General features: G+C 37.3%; 1 protein-coding gene across 2 annotated transcripts in view; it reads left to right on the forward strand.

Moving 5' to 3' along the window:
* The window catches only part of TMLHE (trimethyllysine hydroxylase, epsilon), a 66,793-nt gene that overhangs the window by 19,468 nt on the left and 28,604 nt on the right, over positions 1-18,721 (forward strand). For both annotated transcript variants that reach the window (XM_007466978.1, XM_007466977.1), the window contains exons 2-5: positions 1,051-1,232; positions 15,383-15,559; positions 16,041-16,320; positions 17,926-18,045. In XM_007466978.1, the coding sequence (XP_007467040.1) occupies positions 1,052-1,232; positions 15,383-15,559; positions 16,041-16,320; positions 17,926-18,045 (758 nt within the window). In that variant the 5' untranslated portion in view covers position 1,051. The remainder of the gene's footprint in view (positions 1-1,050; positions 1,233-15,382; positions 15,560-16,040; positions 16,321-17,925; positions 18,046-18,721) is intronic.

Genomic DNA, 18,721 nt, shown 5'->3' on the forward strand with positions numbered 1-18,721 from the left:
TGTAAAACCTGTATGTGGCCATATGAAAATAGGCATAGGCCATAGTTTGCCAGCCTCTGTCTTAGACTTTAACTCTCAATTTCCTAACCTATTTCAGAACCCTCCCTAATTCATCAGCAAATTCTATTATGTCTCTAGCTATGGCCTTTGTGTATGAAACCAATCAGTCCATTTATTAGCTTACACCACACACTTAACATGTATACATCCACTCAAAATAAGCATTTTTAGCGGGTTTAGTGACCTTAAGGGGTTATTGAGAAGGTTCATGTCAAGCACCATACAGCTTCTCTGAAGTGGCATGGGTTTCTCCATCTTTTCCCACAGGATGAATTAATTCCTTTTAAGATCTTATGCAAATGAAGTTATTTTATTAATATTTCTGAAACCATGACACTTAGGGTGTCACCAACTCCAAGCAAGTTTATCAAGGTACTTTTGCCAATAGATATAGTTTATCCTTAATAATAACCACAAAAATAATGATGATTAGAATGATAGCATATCATATATAGGACATATATAGGACTTACTGTGTGACAACAAAGTTCTAAGTACTTTAGTCCTCACATTAAACCCATGGGATAAGTATTATTGTCATCCTCGTTTTACAAAACAGGAAACAGAGACACTGAGAGTTTAAGAAACTTGCCCACAATCACACATAATCAGTGGAAAAGAAAGTTTCAAGGAGTCAGGATGAGGAGGATCAATAGTGTCACAGTGGAGAGTCCCAGAATGATAAGCCCTAAAAAGCAATCCTTCCATATGTGGTTGAAAGGTTAAAATTAGTGATTTTCTAAAGAACCACTTCAGTTAGGTAGTGGGGTGGAAGCAAGATTGCAAGGCATAATATGAGTGGCGGGTGAGAAGATAGAAGTAATGGTTATCAACCACTTATCCTTAGCTGTTCAGAATTTCTCCTTTAATGCTGTGGTTGAGATAATAAAATCTGTTCTTTTACATAGCTAGATATGTAGTATCATTCCTACAGCCTTAATAAACATTGTTTTATATTGTTACTAACACTCTCATTGTCAAATTTTCTAGGATGTGGTGCCGCAGGTTGTCCCATCTACAAAGCAGGCTCCAGGACCTGCTGAGGGGACGAGTCACATGTTGGGCCCTTCAACAGCCCAACTTCAAAAGCTTATTTCCATTAGCCATCCATTGGCACCATACAGCCTCCAAGTCTCTGAATTGTGTTTGGCAGCAACACGAAGATCATTTTGGTAAGATGTGTAGAGGCAGATACTTTATGTTTAATTGTGACAGAAAAACCAAAATTTAATATCATAACCATTTTAAGTGTACACTTCAGTAGTGCAAAGTATATTTACATTGTTGTGCAATAACAGATAATTTTCATGTGGACTGAAAGTACTTTCTGTGGAGTTGCGAAGACTTCTAACCATCTATTTCCAGGATTATTTTACAGGTTTAAAGAAAGACAAAACTAATATAGGGTAATAGGAAGATCTCATCCCAACTAGGGAAAGGGAGGTCTGCTATGCCCCAGCCCCACTCTATCTCCCTGTCTCATCTAAGAAAAAAGAAAGAAAGAAAGAAAAAGCCTCAGTATACAAGGGAGAGAGTTTCAGAGACATAGACTGGAAATTCTATAGCCAGGGAAAGTATTGGGTGGCATAGGGGAAAAAAGCTTTACCCCTGTGTATTAGTTTCCTAGCACTGCTGTGACAAATTACCATAAACTAATTGGCATAAACAACAGAAATTTATTCTTTCACAGTTCTAGAAGCAGGAAGTCTGAAATCAAGATGTTGGCAGGGCCATGTCCTCTCTGAAGACTCTAGGAGAGAACTCTTCCTTCCCTCTTCTGGGTTCTGGTGGTTGCCAACAATCCTTGGTGTTCTTTGGCAACATCACTACACTCTCTGCCTCCATCATCTTCCCTGTGTCTCTTCTGTGTCTTCAAATTTCTCTCTCCTTATAAGGGGACCATTTGTTGGATTTAGGGCCCATGCTAATCCAGTATGACCTCATCTTATCTTGATTATCTTCCAAGACCCTATTTCCAAATAACGTCTCATTCACATGTACTAGAAGTTAAGACTTCAACATATCTTTTTGGGGAATGCAGTTCAATTCACAACACCCTGGAAAGGGACAAAAACAACCGTGAAGGCCACACTCCCAAAACATAGGCCCACTATGCACTCCAAAGACTCAGACTTAATTCAAAGATTAGAGAATTCCCCTCCCCGCCCACTACAACCAACTAATAAGCCTCCAGTTAAAATAGCAGTGGATTACAGCTGCAAAAGACAGACTGTCTCTGAGGTGAAGCACAAAGAGAAGGGCCAAGACCAAGAGGGAGGATAAAAACAAGATTACTAGAGAAATTTAAAGCCTCTGGTAAGAGACAGTAAATGTCAAACATAGCCCAACTCTTGGCCAGATTGATATAGTCACCCATAAATTCCTATTTACCTCAGTATCTACTGCTCTATACATGTCTGGCTGTCAACTACAAGAACAAAATTACAAAACATGCTAAAAGGCAAGAAATAACACAAGTTGAAGAGACAAAACGCCATCAGAACTAGACTCACATATGACACAGGTGTTGAAATCTCCAGTCAGGAAATTTAAAATAACTATGGTTAATATCTTAAGGATTCTAATGGAAAAGGTAGACAAAATGAAAGACCAGATAGATAATGTCAGCAGGGTGATGGAAAATATAAGAAAGAATCAAAAGGAAATCAAAAGCACAGTAACAGAAATGAGGAATGACTTTGATGGGCTCATAAGATACAACAAGGGATAGAATCAGTGAATATAAAGATAGGTCAATAAAAATTACCCAGACTGAAATGCACAGAGAAAATGAGAGTGGAAACAAACAAACAAAAAAAGAGTATTCAGGAAGTGTTGAACAATATCAAAAGTTGTAACATATACACGAATGGAATACCAGAAAGAAAAGAAAGAAAGAACTAAGCAGAAGAAATATTTGAAGAAATAATTTTTGAAAGCTTTCCACAATAAGTGACAGACACCAAACCACATATCCAAGAAGCTTAGAGAAGCTTAGCATCCATTTTTAACCACCCCCCCCCCACAAAACCCCACACTTAGGCAAAAGAGCAAAAGCAAAGAGCAAATCTTGAAGGCAGTCAGAGGTGAGAAAAACACTTCACTTACATAGAAACAGAAGAATTACAGCAGAGTTCTCATGAGAAACTATACAAGCAAGAACACAATGGCATGACAATTTTAAAGTATTAAAAGGAGAAAAAACTGCCAACCTGGGATTCTATATCCAGCAATGCTTCAAAAGTGAGAGAGAAATAGACTTTCTCATATAACTTCTCAAAATATTGTAAAGGAATTTCTTCTGGCAGAAGAAAAATGATATAGGTCACAAACTTGGATCTACATTAAAAAATGAAGAGTGTTCAAAATGAATGAAGATAAAATATACTTTTTTCCTTAATTGCACTAAATTTTAATAATTATTTAAATAGTAATGGCAGTGTATTTGGTGTTCATAGCACATATAAAAGTGAAACAAATGACAACAATGTGACAGAGGATAGGAGGGAGAAATTAGGACTATTCTATTATAAGGTAAATCAAAAGAACTGACAATACCAAGTTCTACCAAGGATGAATAGGAATCAGAGCTCTTTTTCATTGCTATTGGCATGCAAAATAGTACAGCCACTTTGGATGACACTTTTAGAGTTATCTAAAGGTGGACTTAGATTATTTAAAATGTACATTGTAAACATTAGGAAAACTACTAAAAAAGTTTTTAAAAATAGTATGAATAATAAATCAAGAAATGAGATAAAATGGAATCATAAAAAATACCCAAGAAAAATCAGAGAAGGCAGAAAAAGAGGAAAAAAGAAAGGAAACAAGGAGTAAATACAACAAATAGAAAACAGCAAGAAGGTAGATTTAGAGTCAACTACATCAATAATCTCTTCAAATATAAATTGCCTAACCACACCAGTCAAAATACAAAGATTGTCAAAATGGATCAAAAAATATATTCTACTATATGTTGTCTACAAGAAACACACTTTAAATATAAAGACTCAGGATAAAACTTAAGGGATGATGTGGGGACAAGAGATATATGGAGCTGTCTGTACCTTTGTCTCAGTTTTGCTGTGAACCTAAAACTGCTCTAAAAAATAGTCTATTTAATTTTTTTTTAATTTAAAGTTAAGGGATGGAAATAGAAACACCATGCAATGCTAATCAAAACAACAGTAACTATGTTAATTTCAGACAAAGCAGTCTTCAGAACATGGAAGATTATCATGGATAAAGAGGCACATAACATCGTAATAAAGGGGTCAGTTCTTCAAGAGAACCTGTAACAATCCTAAAAATGTAGCACCTAATGATAAACCATCAAAATGCATGAAGCAAAAACTGGCAGAGATAAAAGTAGAAATAAACAAATCCACAATTTCAGTTGGTTTTAATACCTCTCTCAGTAATCGATAGATTAAGCAGGCACCGTCAACCAGCTTGACCCAATTGATATTTATAGAACAGTCCATCCAACAACAGTAAAGTACACATTGTTCTGAAGTTTCAATGAAACATTCATCAAGGTAGACCACATTCTGGGCCATAAAACAAAGCTCAAAAATTTTAAAGACTCTAAAAACATATAGAGTATGTACATTGACCATAACAGAAAAAACTAGAAGTCTATAACAGAAAAGTCCCAAATATTTGGAAATTAAGCTATACACTACCAAAAAATGTATAAGTAAAATAAGTCTCAAGGAAAGTTAAAAATACTTTGAACTAAATGAAAATGAATATACAACTTATCAAAATTTGTGGTAAACAACGAAAGCAGTGGTTGGAGGGGGATGTATGGCAATAAATACACACACACACACACAATCTGTGTGCAGACAACTACAAAACACTGATAAAAAAAATGAGGGCTTCCCTGGTGGCGCAGTGGTTGAGGGTCCGCCTGCCGATGCAGGGGACGCAGGTTCATGCCCCAGTCCGGGAGGATCCCACATGCCGAGGAGCAGCTAGGCCCGTGAGCCATGGCCGCTGAGCCTGCACGTCTGGAGCCTGTACTCCGCAATGGGAGAGGCCACAGCAGTGAAAGGCCCACGTACCGCAAAAAAAATAAAATAAAAAAATAAAAATGAAAGAACATAAATAATTGGAAAGACATTCCATGCTCATAGGTTAGAAGACCCAATATTTTTAAGGTGTGAATTCTCAGTTTGATCTATAGATTCAGTGCAATCCCACTCAAAACATCCCAGCAGACTTTTTTATAGATATTGACAAACTGATTCTAAAATGTATGTGGAGGGGGCTTCCCTGGTAGCGCAGTGGTTAAGAATCTGCCTGCCAATGCAGGGGACACAGGTTTGAGCCCTTGTCTGGGAAGATCCCACACACTGTGGAGCAGTTAAGCCCGTGCTCACAACTTCTGAGCCCATGCACCTAGGGCCTATGCTCCGCAACAAAAGAAGCCACCGCAATGAGAAGCCCATGCACTGCAACGAAGAGTAGCCCCCCTCGCCACAACTAGAGAAAGCCCTCATGCAGTAACGAAGACCCAACGCAGCCAAAAATAAATAAAATTTTTTAAATAAATAAATAACGTATGTGGAAAGACAAAGGTATCAGAATAGCCAATACACTTCTGGAAAAAAATTAAGTCAAAGGGCTTAAGTTAACCTTAGTACAGTTGACACAAACAACACAGGGGTTAGGGTGCCAACTTTTTGAGCAGTCAAAAATCTGAGTGTAATTTACAGTCAGCCTCTGTATATATGTAGTTCCTTCATATATGTGGTTTTACATCCACAGATCAATTAACTGCAAATCAGGTAGTACTATAGTATTTACTATTGAAAAAAATCTGCCTATAAGTGGACCCAAACAGTTCAAACCTGTGTTGTTCAAGGATCAACTACAATCAAGGCAGTGTGGTGTTGTCAAAAGGATAGATACATAGAACAGTGGAACAAAGTTGAGAGCCCAGAAATAGACCCACACAGATATGGTAAACTGATTTTTGACAAAAGTGCAAAGTCAATTCAATGGAGAAAGGACTGTTTTTTTTCAACAGGTGGTGTTAGAACAGTTGGACATCCCTATGCAAAAGAGCAAAACAAAACAAAATGTTCACACCTGCCTCATACTTTGTGTAAAAAATAGCTCAAAGTTGATCATAAGCCTAAATGTAAAATGCAAAACTATAAAACTTGTATGAGAAAATGTTTGTTACCTTGGATTAAGCAAAAAGTTCTTAGACGCAATTTCAAAAACTTAATCCATAAAGGAAAAAAATGGTAAATTGGACTCTATCAAAATTCAAAACACTTTCTCTGTGAAAGACACTGTTAAAAGAATGAAAAGAAAAGCCACACAGATGTGGAGAAAGTACTTGCAAACCACATGCTTGAGAAAAGGTTTGTATGCAGATTTTAGAAAAACCTCTTAAAACTTAACAGTAAGAAAACAAATAACCCAATTTTTAAAAGGGTAGAAAGATCTGAACAGACACTTCACCAGAGGACAAAAGTATGACAAATAAGCATATGAAAACATGCTCAACATGATTTCATTAGGTAAATGCAAATTAAAGCCACAATGAGATGCTACTATACACCTATTAGAATGACTAAAATCCCAAAAAACCTGGCAGTACTTAATGCTGACAAGAATGCAGAGCAATAGGAACTTGTATTCATTGCTGGTAATAATACAAGAATAGTATAGCCACGCTGGAAGAAAATTTGGTAGTTTCTTATAAAGTTAAACATGGACTTGTCAACAGTTGCACTCCTAGGTATTTAGCCAACTGATTTGTAAACTTATGTCCACAGAAAAAACCCACACATGAAAAACCACTTTATTCATAATTGTCAAAAGTGGGAAGCTATCAAAATATCCTTCAATAGATTAATTAATAAACTATAGTGCATCCATACAGTGGAATACTATTCAGCAATCAAAAGGAATGACATGACATTCTGTTGAAGGCAAAACTATAGGGACAGTAAACAAATCAGTGGTTGCTAGAGGTCTGGAGAGTGTGGTTACCCATAAGTATAGGGGAAATGCTAGAATGAGTCATGTGGTACTGGATTATAGTTGAAGACATCAGTATAAACTCATGTTTAGCCTAATATAGATACAGATGGATAGATGCAGAAATAATTACAGTTGACCCTTGAACGATGCAGGAGTTATGGGTGCCAACCCTCTGTGCATCAAAAATCCACATATAACTTGTGGATTGCCCTCTGTATACACAGTTCTGAGTCCAAGCTCACTCTGTTCGCTGCACAACAGGCCAATAAATCAGGAGATGAGGTGTTGAGGCAAGGAACTGACTTATTTGGAAACCCGGGCCTCTGAGAAGATGGTGGACTAATGTCATAGAGTGCCATCTTATCGGGGTCTGGATGCCAGTTTCTTTTATAGAACAGAGAGGGAGAGGAGTTGAGGAAGTAAACTAAAAAGGCCACAAGTCTTGCAAAACATCTCCTGGTTTGGCCAGCCTCGGGGAGGGGATGTGTTAATTTCTTCTTTCTTGCAGCCATTCACTGGTGGGCAGGGTCAGGATGTTTCCCTGTGAGCTGAACAAAGGCACTTTAGTTTAACATTCAGGCAGAGGGGCAGGGTTCCCCAAGGTAGGCCATTATGTATGCCAGTAGCTATAGACAACATCCTTTTAGTGATTATAGTAACAAAAAACAACAGAGAGCAAAGGTAAAAATAAAAGAAACAGATCCAACATGGAGTCCGATTTTGCTCTTCCCTGCTACAGTTGCTCTGTATCCACATTTCCACATTCTCGGATTCAACCAACCACAGACTGTGTAGTACCATAGTATGTACTATTGAAAAAAAATTCTGTGTATAAGTGGACCTGTGCAGTTCAAACGCATGTTGTTAAAGGGTCGACTGTATAGATATGTTTTTACACATAGATTAGTATATTTCCTAGCTCTAGCCACTGAGAGGTCCTGGAAACAATGACACCACAGTGGCAATGAGAACACCCAGATCTTGGTTTCTAATGCCATGCTCCAAGAAAAGGAACCAAGGGCTCCTTAGAAAAATGGACTATTCTAGAGCTGGGTCAGAGAAAATACAAGATGAGCCTGGAGAATCTTGAAGTCCCAGAAAGTAGGAAAGTGCTCAAAAAAATGATGAGGCAATGTTAAAGGAACACAGGAGCTAACTAAAAGAGCTTCTAATGGCCAAAGCTGAAACAATTTGAGCAAGCAAATAAATAATGTAATATTAGATTATAACCAAAAGTATAAAATAAATATCCATGAATCCATGCTGATATATGAATAAATAGGGAGAGTACATATAAATGTCCCATACAAAAGAATTCCAAATAATTTATGTAGATATTCCTCCTCCCCCAACTGTGGAGGTGGATCTTAAGTCCCCAGTCCTAGAATGCAGGCTGTACTTAGTGATTTGCTGCCAAAGAATAGAATATGGAAGGAGGGTGGGGTAACTTAAGTAGAGAAATGTAGCAAACACTACCTTTGATAGCATGTACCAGTGATATGATATGGTGAGAAGGGCACCTCACTCCTGTGGCTATCTTCCCCAAAACTTATAACCCCACTTTAACCATGATAAAAGCATCAGATAAACCCAAATTGTGGGACATTCTAACAAAATGCCTGACCAGTACCTCTCAAAACTGTCAAGGTCATCAAAAACAAGGAAAGTCACAGCCCAGAGGAGCCTAAGGAGACATGATGACTAAATGTAATGTGGGTCTTGGATGGGATCCTGGGACAGAAAAAAGACATTAGGGGAAAACTAATAAGATTCAAATAAATTATGGGATTTAATTAATAAATAATGTATCAGTATTCATTCATCAGTTGTGACAAATTTACCATACTAATATATGGTATTAGTAATAAGGGAAACTGGGCAATGGCTATATGGGAACTCTTTGTATTGGCAACTTTTCTGTAAACTTAAAATCATTCTAAAATTTAAAACAAATTTATTAACAGAGAGGTAGTGGAAACCTCAAGCCGTAAGTTTCACTATGAAAGGGAAAATGAGGTGGAGTGGTAGTGGAGGGGGAATGTTGTTTTAAGATGGAAGACATTGCAACATGTTCACTGATGAGAATGATCCAGTAGGAGGGGAAAATTTGATGATGCAAAAGAGGGGGATAGAAAAATTTCAGAAGTGTAGTACCTGAGTAGGAAAGAGATAGGATCTGATTCATAAATGAGAGTGTTAGCCTTGATTAAGTGCACAGATATTTCAACCATAGTAACAAGAAGGAAGGCAGAATATATGGGCACAGATGCATGTAAGTGGGTGGATGTGGAGCATGGGTTTGTGGAGATTGTCTTCTAATTGCTTCCATATTCCCTTTGAAGGAGTAAGCAAGGTAATCAGTTGAAAGTGGGAAGGGAGAGGTGGTATTGGCAGTTTGAGGAGAGAAGAGACTATGTATAATAGTGTTCTTGGAGAGTGAGTAAGTGATTTTACTAAGAAATTATGCAAGGACTGTTTGGCAGCATTGAGTACTCATTTGATATTTTTGGTGATGATTTTAAAATGAAAGTAACCAATACAGTTTAAATTTTTTTCTCTAACAATGTTTAGCTGCTTGGCTGCAGGCACAGAGGAGGTGTGGACCTGAGTGTATCCAGGTCAGAGCTTTGTCAGGGAAGCATGGCAGAGGGAGATAGTGGGGCAAGGGAGTTAAGGGTGTTTGCAAGGAATTAATTTAAATGATGGATCTGGAAGGTGGGCCCTATAAGGAGGGAATCGAAGACATTAAAGGAGGCAAGATGATGGATAACAAAAAGGAGCTTATGGTCAATGGATTGGAGGTTTTTGTGTAGTTGAAGGATTATTACAGTGAAGAGTGCCTGAATAATTGAGCTGGAAAAGGAACACCAGATAGTCAGAGTATAGGGTGTTTGAAATGAAAATTATGAAGGTATTACAATTAATAATGATTAAGCTGCCAAGAATGATGACAGGGGAAGGTATGATGGGGTGACAGTAAAAGACAGTAAACTGATCTTCATTTATTTAAAAATAAAGTGACTCAGGAGATACATGATTAGAGTAATTAAGAAGTTATAGAGTTATATAGGATAGCATGAGCTTCAAAGCAGCAATGCGACAACTATCCTACCAGGATTACTATAGCCTTGCCTTGCTACCTTGATGATCTAGAAACTAGAGCAGTTTTTCCAAAGTTCAATCTGATTTTAGTACTCTGATTTTTAAAATTTCTTTATAGAGGCCCACTGTTAGAGATGATGATTGGCCAAAGGTGGCAGGAGAAAAAAGTGGAAATGGAGAGGTCAGGTGAATTTCAGAGTGATATAGGAGGCGGAAGTAACAAACCTTGGTGATTGATTAAATGTAGGTTACAAGAGAAATGAGTTGAGTCCTAAGTTTCTCTTCTGTATTGACATTTTGGCAAGACCTAATTAATAAACATTTGTTCAGTGTCAACTTTGTACAGAACCAAAGATGGAAGACATAGTCCCTACCTTAATGTAAACATAAAATATAAAATGAGTAAATAAATATAAGAAGCATAAATAGCTTATGCCATATGCAAATGCAAATTAAATTGATACATACCAACTACTTAATTTCAAAGGAAATGTAGGGTTAGTCAAGGAAGCTTCCTTGAAGTAAATTAATTTTTAGCTAGATTTTGAAAGAAAAGATGGTCATTTAATTAGAGGAGCCTATAATTTTAAGGAGAAAAATGGCAAGAGCAGAGGTAATAATGAATTCCAGCCGTGGAAAGGACAGTAAGCATACCAACTTGTCTAAAATAAAGGGGATTTTTTGGAGCTTTTTAAGATATGAGTCCATCCCCATAGTACAAATTATTCCACTACTGTACAGTATGTGCCTGGCAACTTCTCACCCATCTAATAGGGCAGGAGAAGATCATTCATAGTTTTGATGACAGGATCATTCTCATTTCTGAATGAGCAAGTACCAGGAGCCAGGCATTGTGATAAATGCAAAGCATGCAGTGATGGAGAAGACGCATTCCCTATCCTCAAGGTACCATCTTATGGCAAAAACAAACACACAGGCAGTTATAAGACAGTGTGTTAAATGCTTTTAGACGGCATATGGAGTGCTATAAGAACAAAGAGGAGAATTACCTAACCCAAACTAAAGAGTTATAAATGACTGCCTACAGGATTTGAGCAGAGTCATGAATATTTAAATATGAATTAAGCAAGGGAAAAAGAGTGAGAAGGTAAGGATGAATGTTCTGGTCAGAGGGAACTGCATGTGCAAGAGCTTGAAGGTTATAGTTTGTCAAAACCCTGGATTACCTCAGTGTAATGACCAATCTGAATGAGGGTTGGTGGTACTTAATCACTTTTATCACTCTAAGGGAGTGGTTCTCAATAGTTTTAGTTTATGAATCTCATAGAAATTCTGTTGCAAGCTATGGATCCTCTCTATAGAAAAATACAGAACTACACACACACACACACACACACACACACACACACACACACACACACACACAGAGTTTTACATATCATTCCATGGATCCTAGGTCAAGAACTCCAACTTCAGATCACCACCAAATAATAGCCCCATTCCACAGTATCAGCAGTTGCTATATCAGAGACTCTTTCAATTAACTTCAGTGTCTGGATTTTCAAGCATTCAACACCAATTTTTGACTCATAACTAGAAGATGTTATAGGTACATGGAGGTGATGTCCCAGTGGTCTACTCTGCTTCTCTCCCAAGGCTGTTAGAAGGGAAAGGCATTTCCTCCCAGGTAATAAGCTACCTACTAGCAGCATGCCTGTCTTAGACAATAGGATTTCTTGTAATACTCAGACAGTTTGTATGGACTGCATGGGTCACTCTTTTCTGTTTCTATATGTATCTCAGGGTTTTTTGTTGAAAATCTGGACATTTGGGGTTATATCTTATAGAAACTGATTTCTGACCTCGCAGGGGGATTGTTGCTGTATGTGTGTTTTGTTTATTTGTTTATTGACTCCTCTGGAGTAATTCGTTTTTAACTGTGGCTTCTATGTATCACAGTGGGGTCAGCATAACTCAGTGGTCCTCAACTGGGGGGATTTTGCCACCACAGGAGACACTTGGCAATGTCTGGGAACATTTTTAGTTGTCACAACTGGCGAGGAGAATGCTTCTAACATCTAGTGGGTGGAGACTAGGGATGCTGTTAAGCATCCTACAATGCACAAGACAGTGCCCTGCAACAAAAAATTATCTAGCTCTAGATGTCCATAGTACCAAGGTTTGAGAAACCCTGGTATAGTTTAGTGGCCAGCTAACAATTGGTTAGAGGTTAAGCTAAAAACCTTAAGCCAGTAAGGCTTCCACCTTTTGCCAATGGATGTGTGTGGATTGGGGCACACAAAGTTTAGGCTGTTTATAGGTCTGCCCAGGCTTTCAGTTTCTGCCATTCTTCACATGTCTCCACTGTGCCTCACATTCCTCCAGGGACGTGTAGATAACTAGGGCCCTTTCCAATCTCTCCTTATTGTGCACACAGCCCTGCATGTGTGCACAGCCTTACCGAACACTCGAGGATGCGAGGGGGCTTTCCAAGGCCCACTATAGCTGTCTCATTCCCTTGATCGCCTTGATAGATTTCTGGCTGTTCTGCGGATCTATTGCTTGTCCCAACCAGTGTGCCTTCCTTGATTGTATTCAACACCCAGGGGCATGGAGTTTTTATGTGCTCTGCTCCAAATAAATTTAGTCCCCTTCAGCAGCAAAGCTGCTGGCTTTCTTGGCTTGCCTGCCCTGGTAGAACTATTGCTGATGGAGCTGGTTGGGGTGGGGTAGGGAGTGGAAGCACCCCAAGCTAAAACATACAGATTCCCACTGTTCTTACCCAAGATTCAATAGTTTTTCTTGACTAAATGCTTCTTAATTTGTTGTAAGCCTTTGGTCAATTTCCAGGTCGTAAAATGGTTGTTATTGGTAATTTTGTCCAGTTTTATCATTGTTATTGGGGGAGAGGATTTTCCATGCTCCTTACTCTGCCTTTCCTGAAGTCTCACCTTCAGAGATTCCCAAGACTACACTTTGAGAAACACTAGCATAGGACTTTGGGGTTGGACAACTTGAGTTCACGTCCTAGGTTCACCACCTAATGATTATATGATCTTACAAAGTTATTTAACATCTCTGAGCTTTAGTTTTCTGTCCTTAAAGTGAGAATGATAGCATTGTACAAAGTCAATTTGAGGAGTACAGATACACTGCATTTTTAAACTGTTTATTAGGATCTCATTGTAGATACACCACAGTTTATTCAGCTATTCCTCAACTTCCCCCACTGACGGACATTTAGTCTTATTTTCTAATTATTTTGCTATTATAAACAAAACTATTATGAATATCCTTGTGCATACCTCTTCATATGTGACGGTTTCTATAAGGTAAGTACTGAGAGGTGAATTTCTGGGTCAAGCAATAAATATACATATTTTTTATTATTTTCATAGAAACTTCCAGATTGCCATTCAGTGTGTCTTCACCAATTTATACTCACATTACCAATGTTTGAGAGTATGCATTTTTCCACATCTTTTGAAAATACATGTTTTAATCAAACTTTAAAATTTTTGTCACTCTGATGGATAAAAAATGATAATACCCATTTCTCTGATTACTACTAAGGTTAGAAGAGTTCATGTGTTTACTGGTCAATTCTGGTGACTTTCCTATTGATATCCTTTGGTCATTTTTCTATTGAGTTTTTATCTTAATGATCACAAGGATTTATTCTATATCCTGGGTATTAACCCTTTTATGTTAAAAAGATTTTTCCTGTTTCTTGTCTTTTAACTTTGTTTTTTGCATTGTTTGCAAAACAGAAGGTTTTTATTTTCATACACACAAATTATATTTTATGCTTTTTGTGTCATATTAGAAAGGCTTTTCCTACCTCAAAGTTGTCAACATATAATAGTTTTATTTTTTATATTTTACTCTATCAGTACTTTACTGTTGAGGCTGACATGACTCTAGAATCAAGTTTTCAAAATTCATTTTTCCAAAACTAGTTATTGAGTAATCTATCTTTTCACCACTATTACAAAATGCCACCTTTAACATATACCATATTTTCATGTACAGTTGAGTCTGTTTTGAGACTCTATTCTGTCCCCTTGATCTCTTAGTCCATTCTACATGAATATCATACTTTTTAAATGACTGTAGCTTTATAATACATTTTTATATATAGTAAGACTTCCCCTCCATGCCTTTCTTTTTCTTTCTCAAAATTGTTACTTTGTTAATTCTGAGTATGATTCTTGGAATTAGCCTGTCCAGTACATGAAAATTTTCACTGGGATTTGGATTGGAAGTACATGGAGTTTTGTGTATTAATTTGTGGGAGAATTCCTATCTTTTCATTATTGAATCTGCCCATCTGTGAGCATATTTCTCCATTCAAGTTTCCTTCAAGTCTTTCAGGAGAGTTTTATAGATTTCTCCATAGTAGTCTTCCACATTTTCATTTTTTCCCAGACACTTCATAGTTTTTGTTCCTCTTATAAATTTGAACTCCTTTTTATTTACCTTGTCTAAATGAATAACCTGATGTATAAGAAAGTTTGATTTTTTGCTAACTTTTTATTTTGACACATCTTCAAACTAACAGAAAAGTTGCAAGAATGGTACAAGGACCTCCTTTATATCCTTTATCCATGTCTTCTTTTTATATACTTGAATGGCTTCATTCTCCAAATTTAGAACTCTGATCTGTTTTGAGTTTGAATGGCTTCATTTTCCAAATTTAGAACTCTGATCTGTTTTGAGTTTATCATGGACACCCAGTGACAATATGAGGTATGGACTCAATTTTATCTCTTTGCAAATGATTATCAGTTGTCCCAACACCATTTATTTAAAAATTCATATTTTCCACAGTGATTACACCTGCCACTTTTTACATACCAAATTTCTATATGCATTCATGTATCTTTTTGGACTTTTTATACTCTTCTGTTGTTTTATCTGCCTTTTCCTATACCAACATCACACTGTTTTAATCATAGAAGTTCTATACTATGTTTTAATATCTAGTAGGGGGCTAGTGTCCCCCTCATTGCTCTTGCTTATTTCTTGGTAGAAGACTTTTTTTTTTAACATCTTTATTGAGGTATAATTGCTTTACAATGGTGTGTTAGTTTCTGCTCTATAACAAAGTGAATCAGTTATACAGATACATATGTTCCCATATCTCGGTAGAAGACTTTTTGAAGGAAGTTTTCTGGGTCCTGATTTTTTAGTTTTCCTAAATAAATAATGTAAAATAATATAATAATATAAAAGAGTGTGATCTTTTCCTTAGAACTGCAATATGCTAACACCGTGATGCGCTTCGATTATGTCTGGCTTCGAGACCACTGCCTCTCAGCATCTTGCTACAACTCTAAGACTCACCAGCGCAGCCTAGACACTGCCAGTGTGGATTTATGTATCCAGCCAAAGACCATTCGTCTGGATGAGACCACACTCTTTTTCACTTGTGAGTGGACAGGAGACTTGGTCTTCTTTGGGGTACTCTTTTAAAGAACAATTGTTTTACAAAAAATGGTTTGCCCCTTTCCAAAACAGGGTATTCTTTTAGTTACTCTTTGTTTTTCCTTTTCTTTGGAAGCATTTATTTTTGAACCTTTTATTTTTCTTCTTAAATAAAATTGCTCTAATCTACAAATGACATCTTTCTTAACCAGTAAATTATTGGCAGTATTTATAATTTTTTTTTTTTGGCGGTACGCGGGCCTCTCACCGTTGTGGCCTCTCCCGCTGCAGAGCGCAGGCTCCAGACGCGCAGGCTCAGCGGCCATGGCTCACGGGCCCAGCCGCTCTGCGGCATGTGGGATCTTCCCGGACTGGGGCACGAAACCCACGTCCCCTGCATCGGCAGGCAGACTTTCAACCACTGCGCCACCAGGGAAGCCCTTTATAATTATTATTTTTAATGCCTTTTATTTTTCCCTTAAAAGGGCCAGATGGTCATGTGACTAGATATGATTTGGATTGGCTGGTGAAAAACAGCTATGAAGGGCAGAAACAAAAGGTCATCCAGCCTAGAATCTTATGGAATGCTGAAATCTACCAGCAAGCCCAAGTTCCATCTGTAGATTTCCAGAGCTTCTTAGAAACCAAGGAGGGACTGAAGAACTTTCTACAAAACTTTCTGCTCTATGGAATTGCTTTTGTAGAAAATGTCCCTCCTACTCAGGAACACACAGAGAAGTTGGCAGAAAGGATCAGCTTGATCAGGTAAGTCATTAGTTTCCTGATATCTGCAGAAATTAATTTCCAGTGACAGGTATGGTCACCCTCGTTTTTCCAGAATATTTTATGGCCTGAATAACGGGATTCCCACTTATAGTGCTTTATCTGAAGCCCAGATTTCTAATCTCTAAAGACACTTACATGTTTAATATGGTGAAGACTTCAAAGTCATTGGTATTTTTTTCGAGCCCAGTGATGCTCAAAGTAGGAGTTAGTCATTGTACACTAGAAAGAGCACTAACTGAGTAAGGAGAACCAGATAGTAGTCTGAGTTCTACCATCAAGCAGTTGGGTAAACATAGACGACTGCATAACACACACACCCCTACCCTCAATCCTCACCCCCGCCTCCCCAGTAGCCTCTATTTTCCTATCTGATCAGTAACAGGATTGAATAAGATGGTGTCTAAAGATCATCTACTTTTGACCTTCTATTATTCCTAAGGCTTAATTCAGAGCCTGGTTGTTAATACTACTGCCTTATACTGTATAGCATTTAACCAGCATATTCAAATGCGTTATTTTCATTGGTCATTATAGTAATCCTGATAAGTGTGTATTTTGTCTCCTGTTCTACTACTGATGAGGCTCTTAAGGCTCAAATGTATTAAGTGGCTTGCCCAGGACTGCTCTGCTAGTAAGCAGTAGAACTGGGATTCAGATAGCTCAGGTTTCCTGATCCTAAATACAATGTTCTTCCCATTGAATTTCTAGGTAGTATATAGATTTATCTTCTGTAGTATTAAATGTGATGTAAACCAACTTTGTTATAATTAGTCCTTTCCTTTTATTTCATAAGAGCCAGATATAGCTCATTGTGTAGCAGACAGTATGCTGGGTCATTTGCCCTATCCTAATAGAACATAATTAACATTTGTGAACCATTCCATTTCAAACACAGTTTGAGAACTTTCGAGTAAAAAAGCTGTGCTAGTAAGCAATAAATTGACAGGACTTTAGAGGTTATAGCTCAAAAGGAAGACCATTTCCTGTTTGGATTTTGAGGGTTCAGAGAATAAGATGAACTCTGAAAGCTAAAGAATTAAAGTGACCTTTAGCCAGATCTGAGCCTACTAGGAAAATAACTATGAAATCAAAACCCATGATGTTATTGTATCTCTCCTCAAGGAGAGATACAATAACAGTGATACAGCAACTCTCACTAAATACTTGCTAATATAAACTATCCTTTCTCTTTTTCTTATTCCTACATGTCTAAAAGATGGGTGAAGATCTACATTAATCACTTCTAAAAGCAGCTACCCAAAAACATCTTTTTCTATGTGAGGAAGGTGAGTGCAGGACAGAAGTTTGAGTGTGAAAGCTATTAAAAGTAGAAACATAAACAGAGTGGGATGATTCCCTAAGCTTTCAAACTATATTATCCTTTCACCCTTTTCCCCCCAGCTTCCTAGAATATTACTCAGTGAAGGAATTGTTTAGACTGGTGATGTGTTCAACTGTCATATTTACCTTATAGATGGAAATCTGGAGCCAAACAATCTACTGTTATTTGTGAATAGTTAAAGAAAGTATTGGAAAGAGTTTTGAATGATAAGAATGAAAGGTTTCCTATACTTCATTTGACAGAGAAACCATCTATGGGAGGATGTGGTATTTCACTTCAGACTTCTCCAGGGGTGACACTGCATACACCAAGCTAGCTCTGGATCGGCACACTGACACTACCTATTTTCAAGAGCCCTGTGGGTAGGTGGATTAGAATTTTCCAAAGTGGGATCATTACGTGTGATGGTCTTGAATAGTTTCTTAATCATTCTTTGTTTTATTTGAACCAAGATCATATCTGCTGCTGCTGATTTGTATGACTGTTTCTTTTCTCCATAGAAACATGATCATTTTTAAACACCCTAGCTCAGTCTTCTTTAGACTTATAGGAATAAAATTTTTGAAATGATTGAAAATCTACCTTACTACATAAATGGATGTAAATTTTGTTTAATTTACATTTTTTTCTCAAAGTAATTACAAATAACTTACCAAAAATGTATTGATTAGCCATTAGTTTGGGAATTTGTACAGTTTTTCATATTTAGTTATTATATTGCAAAGGGGTCAATCTTCCAAACACAGCTACTTTGGGTATGGTAGTAAGAGGAATTTAAATCCAATTTACAAGAAGTTGGAGAGGAGGAATGAATGAAAAGTAACCTTATTACATGGACTCCGAAGCTATTGAGTCAAAGATAACGTATACCATACTTTTTTGCAGCTTTATTGAGATATAATTGACATATGACATTCTGTAAATATAAGGTGTACAATGTGTTGATTTGATATGGTCATATACTGTAATATTATTACCACCAGTAGCTAACAGAGAGTAGATCTTAAATCTTCTCACCACAGAAAAGAAATAGTAATG

This window comes from Lipotes vexillifer, unplaced genomic scaffold (assembly GCF_000442215.2).
Source record: "Lipotes vexillifer unplaced genomic scaffold, Lipotes_vexillifer_v1.1 scaffold1667, whole genome shotgun sequence".
Taxonomy (NCBI): domain Eukaryota; kingdom Metazoa; phylum Chordata; class Mammalia; order Artiodactyla; family Lipotidae; genus Lipotes; species Lipotes vexillifer.